The 18,623-nt window shown below is 55.7% G+C and overlaps 8 protein-coding genes across 8 annotated transcripts; 4 read left to right on the plus strand and 4 right to left on the minus strand.

The window, feature by feature from the left end:
• Positions 1-464: 464 nt before the first annotated feature.
• Positions 465-2,253, minus strand: BO72DRAFT_447861 (bacterial luciferase-like protein). The gene is made up of 2 exons (XM_040944655.1): positions 1,565-2,253; positions 465-1,510 (listed from the first exon to the last, which is right to left on the minus strand). Exons 1-2 carry the CDS (start codon positions 1,906-1,908, stop codon positions 565-567), a joined length of 1,290 nt encoding a protein of 429 aa, XP_040801375.1. The 5' UTR covers positions 1,909-2,253; the 3' UTR covers positions 465-564.
• Positions 2,254-3,371: 1,118 nt separating this feature from the next.
• Positions 3,372-4,584, plus strand: BO72DRAFT_447864 (dienelactone hydrolase family protein). Its single transcript, XM_040944656.1, has 5 exons — positions 3,372-3,406; positions 3,474-3,578; positions 3,627-3,697; positions 3,760-3,807; positions 3,858-4,584. Exons 2-5 carry the CDS (start codon positions 3,550-3,552, stop codon positions 4,463-4,465), a joined length of 756 nt encoding a protein of 251 aa, XP_040801376.1. The 5' UTR covers positions 3,372-3,406; positions 3,474-3,549; the 3' UTR covers positions 4,466-4,584.
• Positions 4,585-4,656: 72 nt separating this feature from the next.
• On the plus strand, positions 4,657-5,773 carry BO72DRAFT_477295 (ubiquitin-like protein HUB1; the record flags this gene model as incomplete). The annotated part of the gene is made up of 2 exons (XM_040947432.1): positions 4,657-5,208; positions 5,365-5,773. The coding sequence occupies exons 1-2, from the start codon at positions 5,045-5,047 to the stop codon at positions 5,771-5,773; spliced, it is 573 nt and encodes a 190-aa protein (XP_040801377.1). The 5' UTR covers positions 4,657-5,044.
• Positions 5,774-5,948: 175 nt separating this feature from the next.
• BO72DRAFT_354771 (putative extracelular serine carboxypeptidase) lies at positions 5,949-7,568 on the minus strand (the record flags this gene model as incomplete). The annotated part of the gene is made up of 1 exon (XM_040940715.1): positions 5,949-7,568. A coding segment is annotated over one exon (1,620 nt), but the record flags the coding sequence as incomplete, so codon positions are not given.
• A 317-nt stretch (positions 7,569-7,885) lies between these two features.
• Positions 7,886-10,634, minus strand: BO72DRAFT_447865 (amino acid transporter). Its single transcript, XM_040944657.1, has 19 exons — positions 10,399-10,634; positions 10,289-10,322; positions 10,144-10,213; positions 9,952-10,053; positions 9,913-9,915; positions 9,756-9,820; positions 9,636-9,707; positions 9,465-9,579; positions 9,327-9,405; positions 9,244-9,278; positions 9,169-9,197; positions 9,091-9,123; positions 9,020-9,044; positions 8,772-8,973; positions 8,643-8,720; positions 8,464-8,592; positions 8,271-8,418; positions 8,146-8,224; positions 7,886-8,081 (listed from the first exon to the last, which is right to left on the minus strand). Exons 1-19 carry the CDS (start codon positions 10,500-10,502, stop codon positions 7,981-7,983), a joined length of 1,503 nt encoding a protein of 500 aa, XP_040801379.1. The 5' UTR covers positions 10,503-10,634; the 3' UTR covers positions 7,886-7,980.
• Positions 10,635-11,728: 1,094 nt separating this feature from the next.
• BO72DRAFT_527565 (uncharacterized protein) lies at positions 11,729-12,607 on the minus strand (the record flags this gene model as incomplete). Its single annotated transcript, XM_040950112.1, has 3 exons — positions 11,729-11,920; positions 12,143-12,272; positions 12,354-12,607. The coding sequence occupies 3 exons, from the start codon at positions 12,605-12,607 to the stop codon at positions 11,729-11,731; spliced, it is 576 nt and encodes a 191-aa protein (XP_040801380.1).
• A 133-nt stretch (positions 12,608-12,740) lies between these two features.
• On the plus strand, positions 12,741-14,004 carry BO72DRAFT_468381 (uncharacterized protein; the record flags this gene model as incomplete). Its single annotated transcript, XM_040946895.1, has 7 exons — positions 12,741-12,778; positions 12,866-13,006; positions 13,049-13,135; positions 13,188-13,251; positions 13,318-13,418; positions 13,455-13,723; positions 13,988-14,004. The coding sequence occupies 7 exons, from the start codon at positions 12,741-12,743 to the stop codon at positions 14,002-14,004; spliced, it is 717 nt and encodes a 238-aa protein (XP_040801381.1).
• Positions 14,005-16,660: 2,656 nt separating this feature from the next.
• On the plus strand, positions 16,661-18,400 carry BO72DRAFT_104413 (alpha-L-arabinofuranosidase B). Its single transcript, XM_040938893.1, has one exon. The coding sequence runs from the start codon at positions 16,766-16,768 to the stop codon at positions 18,269-18,271; it is 1,506 nt and encodes a 501-aa protein (XP_040801382.1). The 5' UTR covers positions 16,661-16,765; the 3' UTR covers positions 18,272-18,400.
• The last annotated feature ends 223 nt before the right edge of the window (positions 18,401-18,623 follow it).

The following is an 18,623-nucleotide window of genomic DNA, read 5'->3' on the forward strand; positions in this document are numbered from 1 at the left end:
AAAAAAAAAAAAAAAAAAAAAAAAAACAAACCCATCACATGACAGGAATGTCTGCATCGCAGCGGTATGGAAGAACGACCGACCTAGACCGGTCCAGACCGTGGTGGGGATGGGGGACTCCGTACAGTAAGTTACCGGGAGGAAGAGCTGGGGGGACAGACAGACAGGCAGACAAGATGCATTGATGCGCAGGCGGCCGACCGAAAGGAAAAAAAGCCTGTTTGTTTTGTTTTGTTTTGTTTTTATACTTTTTGGTTTCGTTTGGTTTGGTTTCTGGTTGGGTCTTTTTTTTGGGTTTTTTGGTTTTTTGGTTTTCTGGGGCTGACGGGACTGGAGCAGGGCGGCGTTCGCCGTGGCGCGGTGGGTGTGTAGCTTATCTGTTGATGGGTTGGGGTTGGGTGCTGAAATCAGGGATTCGATTTACTTACTTACTGACCTGGATGGTTTGTCTGGGTGTGGTTATAGTTGTCGAGTCATAGCATGTGAAAAACGTCTAGAGGCTCTCTCTTTCTTGTCTTGATCCATACAATCTAAGGAGCAGTAGCAGCAGCACTCACCCGTCAGCTACTGCTGCTGCTGCTGCTGCTGCGCCTTTTCCTCTCCTTCCCCCCCCTCATCCCCATCCTCAACATACACATGATACTTATACCGACTCCCCGGATGATCCGCGCGTAACTCCCTCTGCCCGACGCCATACACCTTCTCGCGCATCGTCACGCCTTCCTCCGGGACGGAATCAGGATACAGCCCGCGCCGCCGCAGCTCGGGCACCAACAGGTCGACGACATCCTCGAAGGTGCCCGGGGTCGTCACATACGCGAGATTGAAGCCATCGAGGTCGGCCTCGCGCACCCAGCGCTCCATCTCATCGGCGACCTGGCCGGGATCCCCGACGGCGAGGGGGCCCAAGCCCCCGATCGCGGCCTTCTGCGCCACCACGCGCGGCGTCCAGCGCGGCACCTCGGGGCTGGTCGTGGTGAAGGCATCCAGCATGCTGCGCACCTTGTGGGCCTCGGTGCTGTCCGCCGCCGTGATGTCCTGATCGATCGGGATCCTGGAGATGTCCACGCCCGTCCACCCGCTGAACAGCACCAGCCCGCCCACCGTCGACGCGTACCGCTGCGCCTCGGCCAGCTTGGCCCGGGCCTCGCGCTCCGTCCGCCCGAGGATCGGCGTGAACGTCCCGAAGAACTTGAGGGACGCCGGGTCGCGCCCCTGCGCTGCGGCCTGCGCGCGGATGGCCGCGATCTTCGGGCGCAGCACGCCGGGCGCGTGCGCCGACACGAAGATCGCCTCCGCGTGCGTGGCCGCGAACTGCGACCCCGCCGCCGACGTCCCCGCTTGGAACAGGAAGGGCGTGCGTTGCGGCGACGGGTCCACGATGTGCCGCGTCGACAGCTGGAAGTATTTGCCCTGGTGGTGGATCGTGCGCACCTGCGCCGGGTCGATGTAGCTGTCTTCCGCGGCGTTGGGGGCGAGCGCGGTCGGGGACCAGGAGGATTCCCACAGTCTGTTTTACCGGTGTTAGTTCTGGTAAGAAGAGGGGGTGGGGGGGGTGGCCTACTTGTATAGCACGCGCAGGTACTCGTCGGCTTGGGCGTAGCGCTCGTCGTGCTCGATCGGAGTATCGATGCCGATGGCTTTGAAGGCCGCTTTCTTCCACGAGGTCACGATGTTCCAGCCGATGCGCCCGTCAGTCAGGTGGTCGAGGGTGGAGAAGCGTTTCGCGAGGAGGAAGGGCGGCTCAAAGGAGGTGGAGGCTGTGATGCCGAAGGCGAGGTGTTTGGTCACTGCCGCCATGGCGGAGATGGGCTGTTCGGGCGGGTTAGCGTTCAGGGTATCTAATACATAGAGCAGAAGATGTGTAACTGGGTGAGGGGAGGTGAGATGTCTGAGGGGGAGGAGCATTCGATGTAGATGACGCTCTTTAAGAGGCCCGGGCTCCCTCGTCGTTGACATCTCGAGGAAACAGGGGGTTCGTGGGCTTTCTCCCTCGGGTGCCCAGATCTGAGGGTGGAGATGAACGGGAAAGTAAAATAGTGCAGGGATGAGGGTAACTCAGTCCTCTCGCCTGCATGGCTAACTGACAAAACGAGAGATTCAGGTCTCCTCGTATCCGGTATCCGAAACATCCGCTATGAAACAGCTGAAAAGAACGTACAATCGTGGGATCCGTCATCGGCCACTGCGCCGCCCGTCGGATGCATTCATCCAGACTCCCCTCGTACGTATCATATCCCCCATACGTGTCCGCCAGGAACAGGGCCGTGATGCCCCCGCGCTCCAGCAACTGGGCCAGATCCGTCCAGTACTTCAGCGTGCGCTTCGTCCCCGACCGGTCCTTGGGGTTCTTCCACTGCCCGGGCGACAGGTGGCCGACGGTGGACATGTCGAACGCGTTGAGCAGGATCTGCTTCTTGGGTGCATCGTGGGTAGCTGCCGTGGATGACATGATGGTTGGCCTTTGCTTTGCGTTCGCTCTTCGGTGTTCAAGCTCAATGGTTCAAGGTACAGGTACGCTCATATATAGCGGTATAGTGTCGATTACGGCGACGAGCATACCCCTCACGCGCCATCAATTGATCGCATTGCGTGACATTGTCGAGGATGCGTTTCATGGGTTAACGATTTAGCACCGGTGCTCTGTCCACAGAGTAGCAAGAGGATGTTCCAACGGAGTAGTTCCGAGATAATGCATGTTGGGAGATTAGCTGGTGTCGTGAGGAGATGGGGTTATGGCGTGCTGGGATTCTCTATCGGTCGAGAGGGATGCTGAGGCTATAGGGTGTGGATGCTGAATCTGTTCAGTCTAATACCCTTGAGAAACAAAAGTAAGCATGTCTAGAAGTGTTTTCACTTCCCATTTGATTGGATACAGTCTTGGTCTGTGCGTGCATCGTTGATGAGTATATGTAGCTGGACTCCGCGCGGGCATGTGGATAGCTCACTTTGGACAAATGAGGGACTTGAGAAAAAAAAAGATTTCGCATGAGCAACATATCATCGAAAATACTATCTTGATGCAGATGCCTCTGGATATTTCGCCCGATATGTAGTTCAAAAAATGAAACTGCATTGACCACCTTCGCACCTCATCTAAGCCAGACAATCAACCAGCATTCCCATGGCATTTAACACCCCAATCGCGCTGGATATTCCTCACACCAGAACTATCTACTGCATTGATGACACTCGCACTCGTAAAAACCCTCGTATAGCCCGTACCAAACCTCGATATTGAAGATCTTTGACGGGCGAAACCGGAAAGGTGGGGAACTCGGATGACGTCGGTGGGGAATCTCCTCAATTCGCTTGCTCTCCTGCAGCTCTCGCTGCTCGCTCGCTGCCTCCATTCCTCCTCTGATTCACAACTGCAACCTCGACAACTTCACGTCTGCCTCAACCAGTGCGTCTTCCACCAACACCTCTTCTAACATGTTCACCAGACAGCTTCTAACCCACTCTCTACGAAGGTCCATCTCATCACTGACCAGATACCCCACAACCACTTACTATCCTCTCCGTACATTCCACTGATCCACCGCCGCCATGTCGGGAGTCAACAAGGCCTGCTGCTCGTGAGCATCATACCTGTCCCAGTCTATCTGCCTCAACTGACGAACCAGGATCCCCCCCGTCGTCGCCAAGGGCTACCAGCCCAAGGGTGAATACAAGACCATTGGCGGTTTGAAGACTTGTCCGTATCCCCAGCTTCAGCTTCCAAGCTCATCTCCAGCCAGCCCAGCTAATCCCCAGCAGATGTCACCGGTCCCGAGTCCGCCTCGAAGGCCATCCTCGTCATCTACGGTTAGCACCTCTCCCTTTGTTACACCTCCGCCCCATCTAACCGGACACAGACATCTTCGGCTTCTTCGACCAGACCCTGCAAGGCGCCGACATCCTCGCCCACTCCAGCACCCAGAAGTACCGGGTGTTCATCCCGGATTTCTTCGAAGGCAGCCCCGCCCACATCACCTGGTTCCCGCCGCAGACCGACGACCACAAGCAGAAGCTGGGCCACTTCTTCCAGACCAAAGCCGCGCCGCCCAACAACCTCCCCAAGATCCCGGGGATCGTGGCAGAAGCCAACCAGCTCGCCCCGTCCGGGCGCTTCGAGTCCTGGTCGATTCTGGGGTACTGCTGGGGCGGCAAGATCGCGACGCTGGCGACGGGCCAGGAGAACTCGATCTTCAAGGCGGCGGTGCAGTGCCACCCGGCCATGCTGGACCCGGAGGACGCCAAGAAGGTGAGCGTGCCGATGGCGGTGTTGGCGTCCAAGGATGAGAAGCCCGAGGACGTGGAGCAGTTCGGCCACAATCTGGGGCAGCCCGGGTATGTGGAGACGTTCCCCACGCAGATTCACGGGTGGATGGCGGCGCGGTCGAACCTGGAGGACGAGGAGGTGAAGAAGGAGTATGAGCGCGGGTACAAGACGGCGCTGGGGTTCTTGGAGAAGTATGCTTGATTTGGTTTGTACTGCACTAGGTTGTACTGTACCAGTTTGTACTGTACTAGTTTGATGTGATGTGTAATGTTCAAAAGTCAGTGTGATTGTTGAGCAATCGAAACACATTTATACATTTACTTCTGTCCTCATCTAATCGTATCACTGTTCCTCCTCTTCCAAAAATAGTAAATACCTAGTAACGTTAGCTCCTGCTCAGCTCAGCTTGGAAAGCAAGCGGTCACATTCTGCCCACCCGTCCGAATCCCCACCCAGCCATCCAACCAACCACCACCTCCATCCCATCTTCACCGCCTTAATCCATTTCATCACGCTGCGTCAGCTCCAGCCTGTTGTTCCCTCAGCTTCCACTCCAATTCTATCTTCACCACCCACCACCAACCACCTACCCCCAACCCCCAACCACCAAACCACCAAACCACACCACCAAGTCCATCCTCATCTGATCTCCACATCTCATTCAAAAACAAGAGCGCAGACTGGACCAAGTCCACGTCGGTGCCCGCACCGCACCGCACCGCACCACACATCCAACACAACACACACACACTCTCCTCCCAGCAAAGACAACCACACAAAATGCCCGACTCCCCACCACCACAACGACGACGCTCCCGCTCCCGCTCCCGCTCCCCACCCCGCCAGCCCAAGAAATCCTCCACCGGCGGCTTCCGATGGAAGGAGAAGCGTCGTCCGGAGCGCGGGGAGGACGACGACGCCGCCGCCCGAAGGTTAGATCGGGGGTATCGCGCGCGGTCGCCGCGGCGGGAGTACGAATCTCGGGATGAGGCTCGAGGGGGTGGGTATGATCCCCGGGATCGACGGGACTACTCCAGCCGAGACGGACGGGATGCGCGAGACCGTGAGCGTGATCGTCGGGGGTATCGCGATCGAGAGAGGGATGACCGGTACCGCGACCGTCACCGCGACAGCTACCAACCCCGAGATCGAGACGACCGCGACCGCGACCGCGACCGACCGGCCGAAAAGCCCATCTCGACCTCCACCGACGACCCCGCCAGGAAAGAGAAGAAGGAGAAAAAGAAGAAACGGCCGGCGATCCCCTCCGAGCCCATGATCCTGGTGCATGTCAACGACCGGCTGGGCACGAAGGCCACGGTGCCCTGTCTGCCGTCGGATACGGTGGGGGATCTGAAGACGCTGGTGGCGGCGCAGATCGGGCGGGCGCCGCGCGAGATCCTGCTGAAGAGGCAGGGGGAGCGGCCGTTCAAGGATTTTATCAGTCTGGGGGACTATGGGATTACGAATGGGGTGCAGTTGGATTTGGAGATCGGGACGGGGGATTAGATCCCTTTGGGGTGCCATGGTTATTCGGTGGCGGACAGACCGACTAGAGGATAATCTGATGATGTGCTTCGGGGGTTTTTAGGCTTGCCTGCGTGTCCTCGCCATTGCTGAGATCGTCGTCTTCCAGCTCCTCCTGTAGCTGTAGCTGTAGCTGTAGCTGGCGCTGGCGCTGGCGCTGTGTCTCGCGCCACTCGCCCAACCACCCGCCGACGAACCCGATCACCTCGCCTTGGGCTTCCCGCACGCCCCTTGGAGGCACCACCCTCTTCCCCTCCCAGTACTCCTCCACTCCAAACACCCCGTTCTGATCCCAGTGATGCACCCCGCCCTCCATGCCATCGTACACCTCCTCCGCGGGCACACCGATGAGAAGCATCGGCTCCTCCGCCGTGGAGTTCCTCACCGGCAGCCCCGTCGCGAAGGGGCTCGCCTCCTTCCAGGGATCGGCCCGACCGCCGATGTGCGCGACGCGGGGATACGAGAAGGCGAGCCCGCCGTACCGGTTGATGCGGTCCGTGTCCGGCGGGGTGGTGATGCCGTAGGTGGCATTGCACATGTCGACCCAGAAGGCCGGGGTGAGGAGGCGCGAGACGAGCGGCGCGATGTGCGCCGGGACGGTCGACCCGGGCATGAAGTAGCCCCATTCCGTGCAGACCTGGTAGTTCCAGCTGGTCGAGGCCGTGCGGGGGAGGCGTTTGTCGTCGCCTGCCTCACGCTCACCCTCATCCTCCCTCTCAGCGTCCTCAGCGTCCGAGAAAACCCCCTCCCGCCTCACAAACCCCACCCAATTCACCAGCCCCGTCACCAACTCCTCCACCTCCTTGCCATCGCCATCGCCATCTCCATCTCCATCTCCACCGCCAACCTCCCTCACCAACCCCCTCACCCTCGCCCCCACCTCCCCCTCCAACCCCTCATCCAACACCTCCGACGCAGTGATATTCCCACAAAACCACCCAAACCCGCGCCCCCCAACGCTCGGCTCCCAATTCCGCTCCTGCCACAACCCCAACGGCTCCGCCAACCCGGCCACGAATTTCTCATCCGTGAGACCCGGCGCACTGCCCCCGAACACCCCCTTCAGCACTTCCGCATGGTCTTTCGATCCGGAGGGTGACCCCTTTCCGTGGGAAGATGCTGCCGCCGCCGCCGCCGCCTTGGGCAAGAGAAGCACCCGATCGACCCACGCGATGAGCGCCTGCTGCGCGGCGACGCATTGCGCGGGCGCGTGCGCGCGGATCGGCTCATAGTACGCCCAGTAATCCGCGATGGCGGCGGTGACGCCGGAGCTGGAGATGGAGGCCCAGAAGAGGTCCGGGTGGGCGTGGCGGAGGAAGGCGACGAAGGCGCCGGCGTAGGAGCCGCCGTAGGCGATCCAGGGGGTGGTGGCCGGGGAGAGGTCGGGGATGGGAAGGTGGGTGGCGAGGTAGGCGTAGTCGGCTAGGGCTTGTTCGGTGGTTAGGTAGGTTAGGGTGGATAGGGGGATGGTTTGGTTGTCTTTCTGGGAAATGCTGTCAGGGTAACTCGTCCCGTAGTAGCGGTGTTCCACGATTAGGGCCGCCCCCTGGTAGATCCGCGCGAGTTCGTGGACGATCCCCTGCGATAGGAAGGGGAGGCGGTTCAGCGCCGAGGTCTCGCCGCCGGCGATGAGGAAGACTGGCCCGCCTGGTTGGTAGTGGCTCGTGTCGAGGATGTAGCGGAGCGGGAAGGTGAGGTTCGTGGCTGGGTAGCGTGCGGAGGCGGGGAAGTGGTTGAGTGGGGTTGTTAGGTTCTGGATGGGGAATTGGGCTTGTTCGTGGGCTGTCGGGGTGTATTCTTTGTTGTTGTTGTTGTTGTTGTTGTTGAGGTGGGTGTTTAGCCCGCTTAGGGCTAGGGTGGTGGTTGTGTAGTAGAGGAGGAGGAGGAGGTTCATTGTTGTTGTTGTTGTTGGTTTGGGGTGGTGGGAGGGGAGAAGATAGGAAGGGTTGCGTGCGGGGAGATTGTGTTTATATATGATTATGATTATGATTATGATTACTAGTGCTAGCAAGGTAGGGTGCTAATCTCCTTGCTTGGTCCGATTGTCTCCGAGTGGGGACGGAGGCTGGAATGTTACAGTGGGTGTTGCAGATAGGCTTTCAATGTGCTCTTGGCTGTTACACGGCTATGTTTATCTACAACCGCTTAGGGTGTTACACATTCACTTAATCCTAGAAATACTCATCGCCCTACAGTTCCACGCGAGGTCCCGTGAAGTTCTTCCGCCCATCCACCACCCACTGCATCAGCGAGATGATCAGGATGATCCCAAATGCAACCACGCAATAATCTACCCCAGTCAGTCAGCAGCTGCCAATGAATATACTATGCATTCATCCAGCCAGGGAGCTTACTCATGTTGCTGCCCGTCACGGGCCGGTCCGGGGGAAACACAAACAACACTGTGGTCAGTGCGATATACGAGAGAGAGATCTGGCCCGTTAGCAGGGAACATCCCCCCCAATAGCAACCCACTCACCATGTCAATCACCCAGCCAATCTTGTTGGGGATCTTCCATTTGCGATCGGGGAGTGTCCGTCGTCCGCGCAGGCAGTTCACCGCGATCGGCATCGCGTACGAGAGATCCAGAAGCACGACCGACGCCGAGACGATGGCGTTGAAAGCCCTATAATCCTCAGCGCAGCTCATTTGAACACAAGGAAAAACATACGAGCTCGAGCCAAGGTAGATAAAGCCGAAGATTATCACCACGACGGTGGTCAGAATCAACGCATTCAGAGGGAGTCCGAGGCGGGGATGCACCCGCGCGAAGAACTTGGACGCCGGCAGTCCGCCGTCTCTGCAAGTTCGTCAGTGGCAATCTTCACTCGTGGGAGGCAAGCAGCCTACCGTGCAAAAGCAAAGATCATGCGACTGCTGGTCGTCATCACGCTCAACGTCGCGAACAGCAGACAGACCAGGGGAAGCCTGGATCGGACCCATTAGCAACACTTTTTGGGGTGGGTGGGCCGCACATACATGAGGAGGCAGATGGCGCCGGCGCGGTTGTTGGTCGCATGGATGAAGATCTGCAGTAGGGGCCCGGCGCTCGAATTGACCACCTCGTCGATGTCGCCGGCCACGAACAGCAGCACGATGAGGAAGATCGCTCCGGTGAACGTGCCGATGCCCACGCAGACAACCATGATCTTGGGGCCTTTGATGGACGGTTGTGGGATTTCTGGTCGGTCAGTTGGCGCCTAGGAGCTAGGAGAGAGCAACTTTACCTTCAATCATGTGGCAGACCGCATCCTGGATCGATTAGTGCTGATTGGCAGACGTTCGATGGGGAACTCACAAACGCGGTCACTCCGAGTCCACCTTGCAGCAACTGGGTCTGTTAGCGACATCGTCACAAATCGACGACTGTACTCACACCTAACAGCCAAGCCACACCATCCGGCCCTAATCATGTTAGCGATGCTTGCGAACGTCCAACACTCGAACTCACAGCCAGTCTGGTTGATGAAATTGGTAAACACAAATCTGCAGCAGTTGGTCAACTAGTCCCAGCGCCCGAGCAACGCAGCTTACGAGGCAGAGTTATAGTCCGGCGAGGCACAAGCCAGCACGGTAATCGACACCAGCACGAATCCGCCAATCGACCAGGTGACTTAAGTAATTTCATCAGTTCAAGCCCATCAACCACCAAATAAATCCAGGCAAACGTACAAGCACCACGATAGATGATCGGAAGCACCGAGTTCATGAACCCGTTCACCACAAACGCCAGCACCGTGTAGGCGATGTACATGAGGAAGTACTGCCACCGTTGCCACGCGAATTCCTGGGATCGACAGTCAGCAGCCCATGGCCCCACAGAGAAGAAACGAAAAGACGTACAGGGTAAACCGAGGACACAATCCCCGCGATCAGCTGACAGGAAAGCAAGGCATTCGTAGCCACCAGCGCAACCTAAACTGTTAGCCTCGCATACACTCCAACATAATAAAGGAGCCTCACCCATCCAGCCACATTGACCCAGCCAGTCACCCAGGATAGAATCGGCACCCAATTCGGCCAGGAAACTGGTGGTTCGGTGAGACAACGCGATACAAGGGGGCGCCCAGCAGCGAAGAAGACATACTAGCTGCGCCGTCGTCAGTCAAACAGACCCCTTTAGAGTTCCACGAAAGAAAAGGGAGGAAAGGGCACGCACCAGCCACCCAATGATACTGTCCGCCTGCCGTGGGATACGCCGAGAGGAATTCCGCCAGCGAGATGGCGATGCACAGGTTACATGCTCCGGCGGTTACCAGACCTGGTCGTTGTTACCATGAGCACAACTGCGGTAGACCGACCCGACGACGATCCACCCCGGATTGGAGCCAGACAGCTGGACAATACTTACCCCAGACAACACTCACACTGCCCCCAGACGGTAGGCTGAGCGATAGACTGGCCGACAGAGCCGTCCACGACTACCCTCGATCATTAGTTCTTCCGCCCTTTCATACGCGGGGCTTCTCTCCGATTGCATCGAGAACAAAACATACATTCAGCACCGCAAACGCCAAGCCCAGCATCGATCTAATTTTCTCTTCATAATTAGCATTACATTGCCTTTTGTGGCCAGATAATCAGAGAAAACCGGGGTCGACCGCACAGGGTAGAAAAGTTCCGATTCAGCTCGGCCTTATGCCCCATCTGCGCCAACTGGACGTCATCATCCTCATTCTCGAGGTGCGGTTGCTTCTTCTCGTCCATCATTGCTGTGGTCATTATAGTTTCGAATTGAAATCGTCCAGAATTGCCATCAGCAGAACACTGATTGAAAATTCAGAGGCAGACGTAAGGCGGGGGGGAGAGACAAGTAACTTAAATCGCCGAGAGGGGGGAGGGGGGGGAACTGGTACTTGGTTGGTATCGGCGATTGACACGCATCAGATCTAAGGATGCATGCGGTATGTCCACCCAGGGTTGCGGGGGAAGCTTAATTTACTCTGCGGGCCGGGATGAGATGACACCACGAGCCAGACGGTACGCTAAGGCGATAATGGGTTTCAAGTCGGTTGGTGCATTCACTTATCTCCTTATATATGATTTCTCCCATGCATGGGGAGACAATGTACGCGGTAGTCATCAGGACGATAGTAACTTAGTACTAGTCAGCATCTAGTTGAGGCTGGCAAAGCCCGCGGCAGGCAGAATTTATCGCTTGAGGGCTTATCGGGCCAATCAGCGGGTGGGATGCCGTCCCCGCCTGGACATGCCCGATTGGGGGATCTTTTCGTCTTCGACAGTCTATCTTGTGTAGGGGGTTATCTGGGGGTGATTATTCTGAGCTCATCAGTGATAAGATATATGATCACTAAGGTTGGATACCTACTGTAATTAAATAAACTCATTATCTGCTGCAGTCAGGGGGTATGTTGTTGCTCATGCCACGCAGCCCTAATCCCGGATTCTTGTCCCCGAGCTGTGGGTCGCTCGCTGCTTCCGGTTGAACCTGCGATAAGATAAGTGCAATAGCTGGGATTCTGTAGGTACACTACATATATGGAGTCTAGAGTAGACGACCTCGCCGGTCGCCGCCCTCATCGATATTCGGTGCAGCTTAATATAAGCCCTGCTTTCACATCTTAGTACAATGTGTGAGGATGGTACAGCATGCCGAGTAGTTCGGCTCCCTGGTGCTGCTTTGAAGGTCCGTTGAGACCTGTCTTTTGGGTAGCATACATTATGCATAGATCTACACGCTCTCAACCACCAGAACCTTTCTTTGTTGTGTCCAAGATCAAGCAAAACTGGCTCTCCAGCTAGCTAAGAGTCACTATTACATACCGGAAGAAATCAGTCAAGCAGAATGAGAAAGAAGGGGGAAGAAGAAAAAACCCAAAGCGAACAAGACCAGACCAATCCGAACCAAACCAAACCAATACTCCATTCCGTCTCACCAAGAAAAATTCCTCGTGCCCAGTCGAGAAGACCGAAGATCACACCCCCGGAAGCACCCTGGTCTCCCCCGTCGGCTCCCCAAGGAACCACTGCGCAAAGGTCCTGATCAAGGTCTCGTCCTTCTCCCGGAGATCAAACAGCCGCGTTGGACGCATCACCACCGAGCTGCCATCGAAATATGCCTCGATGACCCGGGCGTGTTGCGGTCCCAGGAAGGAGAGAAGAAGGACCTATTTTCATAATCCGAACTCAGCGGTTTTACTTTAAACTTGGAAGGGCGTAGGGCTTCGCGTTCGGAATTTGATGCGGGAAGGAGAGAAGGTGATTCTCACCGGCACAGTCGAATGTTCGAAGAAGCGAGACCGTCTCATCTGCCCGTTGATCACGTGAAGAGCGATCACAACCTCGCCGCGCAGCAGCGTGTTCTCGTTGCCATCGAGGTTGTTTTAGACCATGGCCTTCATGTGCGGGAACTCCCGACCCCTCTTGGCCTCGACGAGCTCGGGGGTGCCGAACTCGGGCTCGTTGCACTCGAATAGGTCTTCGAACGGGACAGTCATATCAAACTGTTGGGGAGATGGTCTGGTGTGAGATGGCGAGATCGATGATGCATAGACGACACGATAAAATACCAGATGCTGACGACTATGGAATCTAACTTACCTCAAACCCTTCCACAACCCATCGAGGATGTAGTTCTCGCTGTGAATCGCGCAGCCAAGACAAAAGGAAGAGTAATAAGAGATCATGTTGCGGGCGCAGTCAATGGGGCGTCGGAAGATCGGGTTGACAGATTTGAACTCCTGGTACTTCGTCCTGCTCTCCTGATCATGCTCGTCATCTGGGACCATCAAAAGATGGGCAGGGCATGGTTCGAAGAAGCTAGAGCTGGCGCTTGAATTTTCGTCCAGCTCCATAGTCGAGACGTTTATTCGTTGCGTCGCCAGTTGGCTTTAATCAAGTTCATGCGCTTCGAGCCCCTCAACGTGGTTTTTGATTGCACGGAGCGCGGACCGTAGCTCCTTGTGCTTTGCGGGCTCAGGAGAATGCATGTTTTTGAGACTGAGCAATCGGGTTGCATATGCGAGGTATACTGCGGCATAATACTTCATTCATATTCAATCAACGAGTGACTGATGTTGGGACCATTGTCTCCCATTATCTCTTTGTCTTAGGCCTCCGGACAGAAATCTCTTCCTTGAAGAGAACGGCCGCACATATCATGAATATTGGAGAGGAGTCTGTATGTTACCGTGTGATGAAGAGGAGCAGGACCGTCTTGATCTGTTCCATAAGCTATTCACGGTAGCACGGGTGTCTGCCAGCTTAATTTACGCGCCAGATCCCAGGAATGGTAGATTCTTCGATGTGGGATTTGGGACAGAGACCTGGGCTATCGATGTCGCCCATAAATATCCCGATGCCTTTGTTGTTGGGATGGATCTGTCCCAATCACCCCAATAACTGCCAATTCGATGCGACATCTAACTTTGAGAGTCCTTGGCCGCTTGGTGAAGACCCCTGGGATCTTATTCATCTGCAGATGGGATGCGGCAGTGTCGTGGGTTGGCCAAATATCGGCAGGAGAATCTTAAGGCATCTTCAATCAGGGGCGTGATTTAAACAGATGAAAATCGATTTCGAACCTCGCTGCGCCAATTGCTCTTTGAACGCACTGGCACTAGGCCAATGGTACCAGTACCTAAAGCAGGCAACACAGGCCACTATGTAGCCCATAGCCCACAACTCGCGTGATACAATCAGAGCCCGGAAAGAGGCAGCTTTTACCCAAATCGACCATCGGATGATGAAATTGCCTCTCAATCCTTGGCATGATGATGAACATGAGACAAAGGTTGCTCGCTGGTATAGCCTAGCTTTTTCCGAGAGTCTCGAGACCCTCAGTCTTGCTCCTTTCAGTCGCGTGCTCAAATGGCCTTTGGATAGGATCAGACATCTAGCAGCTGAGGCTAACTCAGAGGCCTTTAACAAGGAACTCCGTGCTTACAATATCTTACTAAGCGAGCCTTTCCGTGGGAACAAAGTGTTGCAGGATAAGCCATGCCCCAATATCCTCTCTCAGTGAGCTTCCTCTCTAGCCTAAGATTGCGCATAGCCAACAATATGAATACTGTAAAAGAGTACTATCCCCATCCTTGTCAAGAAAACACACCCATTACCCTCCACGATATTTCAAAGGAACAGAAACAGTCCTATCTTTCGTTAGATAAGAGTATTGCCTTTGTCAGAGCGTGAGCAAGGCAAACTCACAGTATTGGGTGTACTATGTTCAAAAGCCAGCCATATCTTCTGATTGGTCCGGCCAGACACATGCCTGGACCTCAAAGCTAAATAATAACCCTTCATCGCAGGTGTAGACTATAGCGGTGCCGCCATTTTCGGTATCGCATTTTATCCATTTCGTGCCATCTCCAGGATACGGCATGTGTGATACTTCTTGTGTTGCTGTCGCACACACTATGTCTCCGATATCGCCAGCCGGGGTGCCTGAAGCGTCATCCTGGGCATTGGTGAGGAGGCAGAGGAGTGCAGTGCCAGTGAGGAGAAAAGTGTAGCGCATTATTCGGCAGAGGAAACTGGCAATGCGGAATGGTAATTAGTATATTTTGGTCACCTGAAATGAAAGGTCACTAGGCCTGCATTGACGGGCTCTTGGAACATGGAAAGGGGTTATTCTTATATACTTGTGATCGACTTCCAGCTGATACGCCGATCCCATGTTGACCATTTGCGCTGCATGCTGGAATCAGCTTAGTGGATGGAAGCAACGCATGCCCAGGCACTAGCTTAGCTAGTACCATGCTACTGTTGGTGTGATCTAACTCATGAAGGCTTTTCGCTCAGTGTTGACTTGGTCCCATTTGCTGGATTCAAAGAGTGATTACTCCACACGATCGTTCCAAGTCTCCTGGTGCATATTTCGGGATTTGGAAACTCCGACTAGCGGTGAGGGTACTATGGCAACCGGAGTTTTGGATGTCCTCGCCCCTCGGAGGTCATACTGCTTTAGAATGAGATTAAATCATTGATCGAGTTGCCCAGAACATGGCCAGGGTCGCCAAGGCACTTCGCAGTGTTGGGCAACCCCATATTGAACACTATCGTCCGACTAAAATGCTCGGGGATGAGATTGGCTACATCCACGATGCAACGATCCCTGAATCCGAGTCGGGTCGCAGCTCATAGTGGTCTGAAAATAACCCAACATGGTCTGGGGTATCTATAAGTTAACCAACTCACTCGAAAAGTAGACTTTACTTTTCTATCATTCTGCGGTTTATAAGGGTATTGAGGGTGTATCAGGGTTATTGGGGTGGCCAGGGTAGTTATCAGGGATTTCAAAAAGGGAATTACTCATTGATTTTGTGCGTTTTGAGCTCGTCGTGGTCTGAATTAAACTCCGCGTGGTCGAACGCTAAATACCATACCACCTTCCATCTTAAATATGATGTAGACACGTAGTAAGCTTCTGGGAGTGGTTATACACCCCCGCTGAATTTAATTATAAAATCTATAATAAAAAACTGCTTGCTATGATTTATTATTTATAAAATTTATCAATTATTTAGATCCAACGGCCAGATCAGCTTAATATGGGACAGACACATCCCCTCGTAGGAATCGCAGAGACTAACCTGCCCTTCGCTGTAGACTATCCCCGGGCGGTTGAGTTGGAGATGCCCCTTCCAGTAATAGCCAACCTTCTTGGCAAACTTGGTTAAGTAGATGTTGGTCCGCTCTTCTGGCTAATCTACTGTGGTTTCGGTGGTGTCGCCGCATTGAAAGCGCAGCCGGTAGTGGCCCGGGGCCAGTGGCGGGGCAGCGGGGTGGCCCAGGAACTCGGAGCATTTAACTCGGAATTTACGGAGAGGCGAGCGCTTGAGGTCCTCCAGACCCAGACAGACAAATGGTCACAGTATGAAGCCAAGTCAAACTTTAGGAGGGCGAGGAGGGCGAGGTCTTGGACTCTTCTCCGCTATCTCAGACATAAACATGGACCTGTGCTGTGAATAAAGGAGAAGAACAAGACCATTGAGTACCATCGTAGACAAGGATGTTGTTTATTCTTTTAGTATTTGATAGCTATCTCGGTCAGAGACACGCAATCTGAAACTTAAAGTACGTAGCTCAGTCAAATCTCTGCCATGAGTAGAATTAAAACAATGATGGCATTGAGCATAATCGTAGACCAGGACATTGTTCACGCACTCTTTCAGTACTAACTGCTTATGACGTCAATGCTATGTTGACGTCTGGAAATCTGAGGCACCAAGGTTTCCTTTTTTTCCCTCCCCCTCCCCCTCCCCCTCCCACCACCACCGAGACACCGTTTCTTGCATCCTTCCACCATTCTGCCTGCACTCGTCTGCGATTGCAGACTTCCTTGTTGATCCAACAATGAGACATCCCAAGTTTCAGCATCTGGTACATCGTGGTTCCACCATCTCAACCTTTCTTCAGCTGGAGAAAGGCGGGCCCCGGCGGGATGCCCCCCTTCCGTCCCATTGTCTCTTCATGCTTAGCATGCTTGGTCTCGCAAAGCCAATTCTTCATCATCCTTCGTACCGCACATGCAGAAGGAAATGCTGTCTAGTTCAGGTCCCAGTCCGGGGCCCCGCACCCCAATTGGGCATAGCAGCCTCAGTCCGGCGCTAAACAACCGGTTTGTGTCGGGGCATTGTCGCCGGCTGAAGAAAAATGGGAAAAACCCCGGCGGCACAGGGGCCTCGGTTAGCCCTAGTCCGCGATATCTTCACGATGCTGCCTGCCACCATGCGGGGTACCTGCGACTCGCCTCCAATGACTTCGTCGGGATGAAGCTGTCATTCTGCAGTGTCGCATGATCCGCTCCCAACATTTGCGCATCAGAGGTGGAACAAAATGTTCCGTCCAAGTGGCTTAATCGAGTGTTCCTGCCACCGTGACGCATTGGGATGCTGACGGCCGGGAATCTGCAAGGGACGGGTGTGGTATAAAATCCTTTCCTGTTCCTGGGTTCCTTTCAGGGGCCGCTCAAGCATCTCTCACAGTCTCTCCACATATTGTCCTTCAAGATGCCTTCACGACGAACCCTCCTCGGGCTGGCGGCCACGGGCACCCTGGTCAGCGCCGGACCCTGCGACATCTATGCCTCCGGTGGGGCGCCCTGTATCGCTGCGCACAGCACCACTCGTGCCTTGTACAGTGCCTATTCCGGTCCCCTTTACCAGGTCATCCGTGGCTCGGACAGTGCCACCACCGACATCAAGCCGCTCACCGCTGGTGGGGTTGCCAATGCTGCCGCCCAGGACACCTTCTGCTCTGGCACGACCTGCCTGATCTCGATCATCTACGACCAGTCCGGTAGTGGAAACGACCTCACCCAGGCTCCTCCGGGCGGCTTCGATGGGCCCGAGTCCAACGGCTACGACAACCTGGCCAGCGCGATCGGCGCCCCCGTCACGTTGAACGGACAGAAGGCGTACGGTGTCTTCGTCTCGCCCGGCACCGGCTACCGCAACAACGATGCCAACGGCACTGCCACCGGCGATGAGCCCGAGGGCATGTACGCGGTCCTGGACGGCACGCACTACAACGATGCCTGCTGCTTCGACTACGGCAACGCCGAGGTCAGCAGCACCGACACGGGCAACGGCCACATGGAGGCCATCTACTACGGTACCAGCAAGACCTGGGGCTATGGCTCGGGCAGTGGCCCGTGGGTGATGGCCGATCTCGAGAACAACCTGTTCTCCGGGCAGGCGGAGGGCCTGAACTCGGCGGACCCGTCGATCTCCTACCGGTTCGTGACGGCGGCGGTCAAGGGCGAGCCCAACCAGTGGGCGATCCGCGGTGGCAACGCGGCCTCGGGCTCGCTGACGAGCTACTACAGCGGCGCGCGGCCCACGGTGAGCGGCTACAACCCGATGAGCAAGGAGGGGGCGATCATCCTGGGGATCGGCGGCGACAACAGCAACGGCGCGCAGGGCACCTTCTACGAGGGGGTGATGACCTCGGGCTACCCGTCGGACGCGACAGAGAACTCGGTGCAGGCCAACATCGTGGCGGCAAAGTACGCGACGACCTCGCTGACCAGCGGGTCGGCGCTGACGGCGGGCTCCTCGATCTCGCTGCGCGTCACGACCACGGGGTACACAACCCGCTACCTCGCCCACAACACCACTAACGTCATCACCTCGGTCGTCTCCTCGTCCAGCTCCTCCACCCTGCAGAAGCAGGCCAGCTGGACCGTCGTCGCGGGGCTGGCCAACTCCGGCTGCTTTTCCTTCGAGTCCGTCGACACCCCCGGCAGCTACATCCGCCACTACAACTTCGAGCTGCTGCTCGCCGCCAGCGACGGCACCAAGCAGTTCAAAGAGGACGCCACCTTCTGCCCGGAGTCCGGCCTCAGCGGCTCCGGCACCTCCATCCGCTCCTGGAACTACCCCACCCGTTGGTTCCGCCACTACAGCAACGTGGGCTACATCGCCAGCAACGGCGGCGTGCACACCTTCGACTCCAAGACTTCGTTCAATGCGGATGTGACCTGGTCGATCAGCTCGGGCTTTGCGTCCGCGTAGACTGAGGCCGAGGCATCTGGGATGACTGGACGGGAGGGGGTTGATGTGGATGCTTGATGCGCATGTGGAAGACCTTTCGAGGTGGGCCTTGTAAATATGTTGTTATCTTCATTACGAGTACAAATTCAGGATACCTTGGACTTCACTCACTTTCTTTGGAGTTTTTGACTTAGATCCTCGTAGTATCCGACTGACTGTCCCAGGCCGGTTGGTGTAGTGTTTCGTTCAGTGTATGGACTATATAGTAAACCTTGTCGCGACCATTGATTGCACTCTCAACATACGCACATTGCGTGCATGAATGACAAAAAGGCTCGATAGGACATGTAGCACCCCGCACTGGAACATAGGC

The sequence above is a fragment of the Aspergillus fijiensis genome, assembly GCF_003184825.1.
Source record: "Aspergillus fijiensis CBS 313.89 unplaced genomic scaffold BO72scaffold_22, whole genome shotgun sequence".
Taxonomy (NCBI): Eukaryota; Fungi; Ascomycota; class Eurotiomycetes; order Eurotiales; family Aspergillaceae; genus Aspergillus; species Aspergillus fijiensis.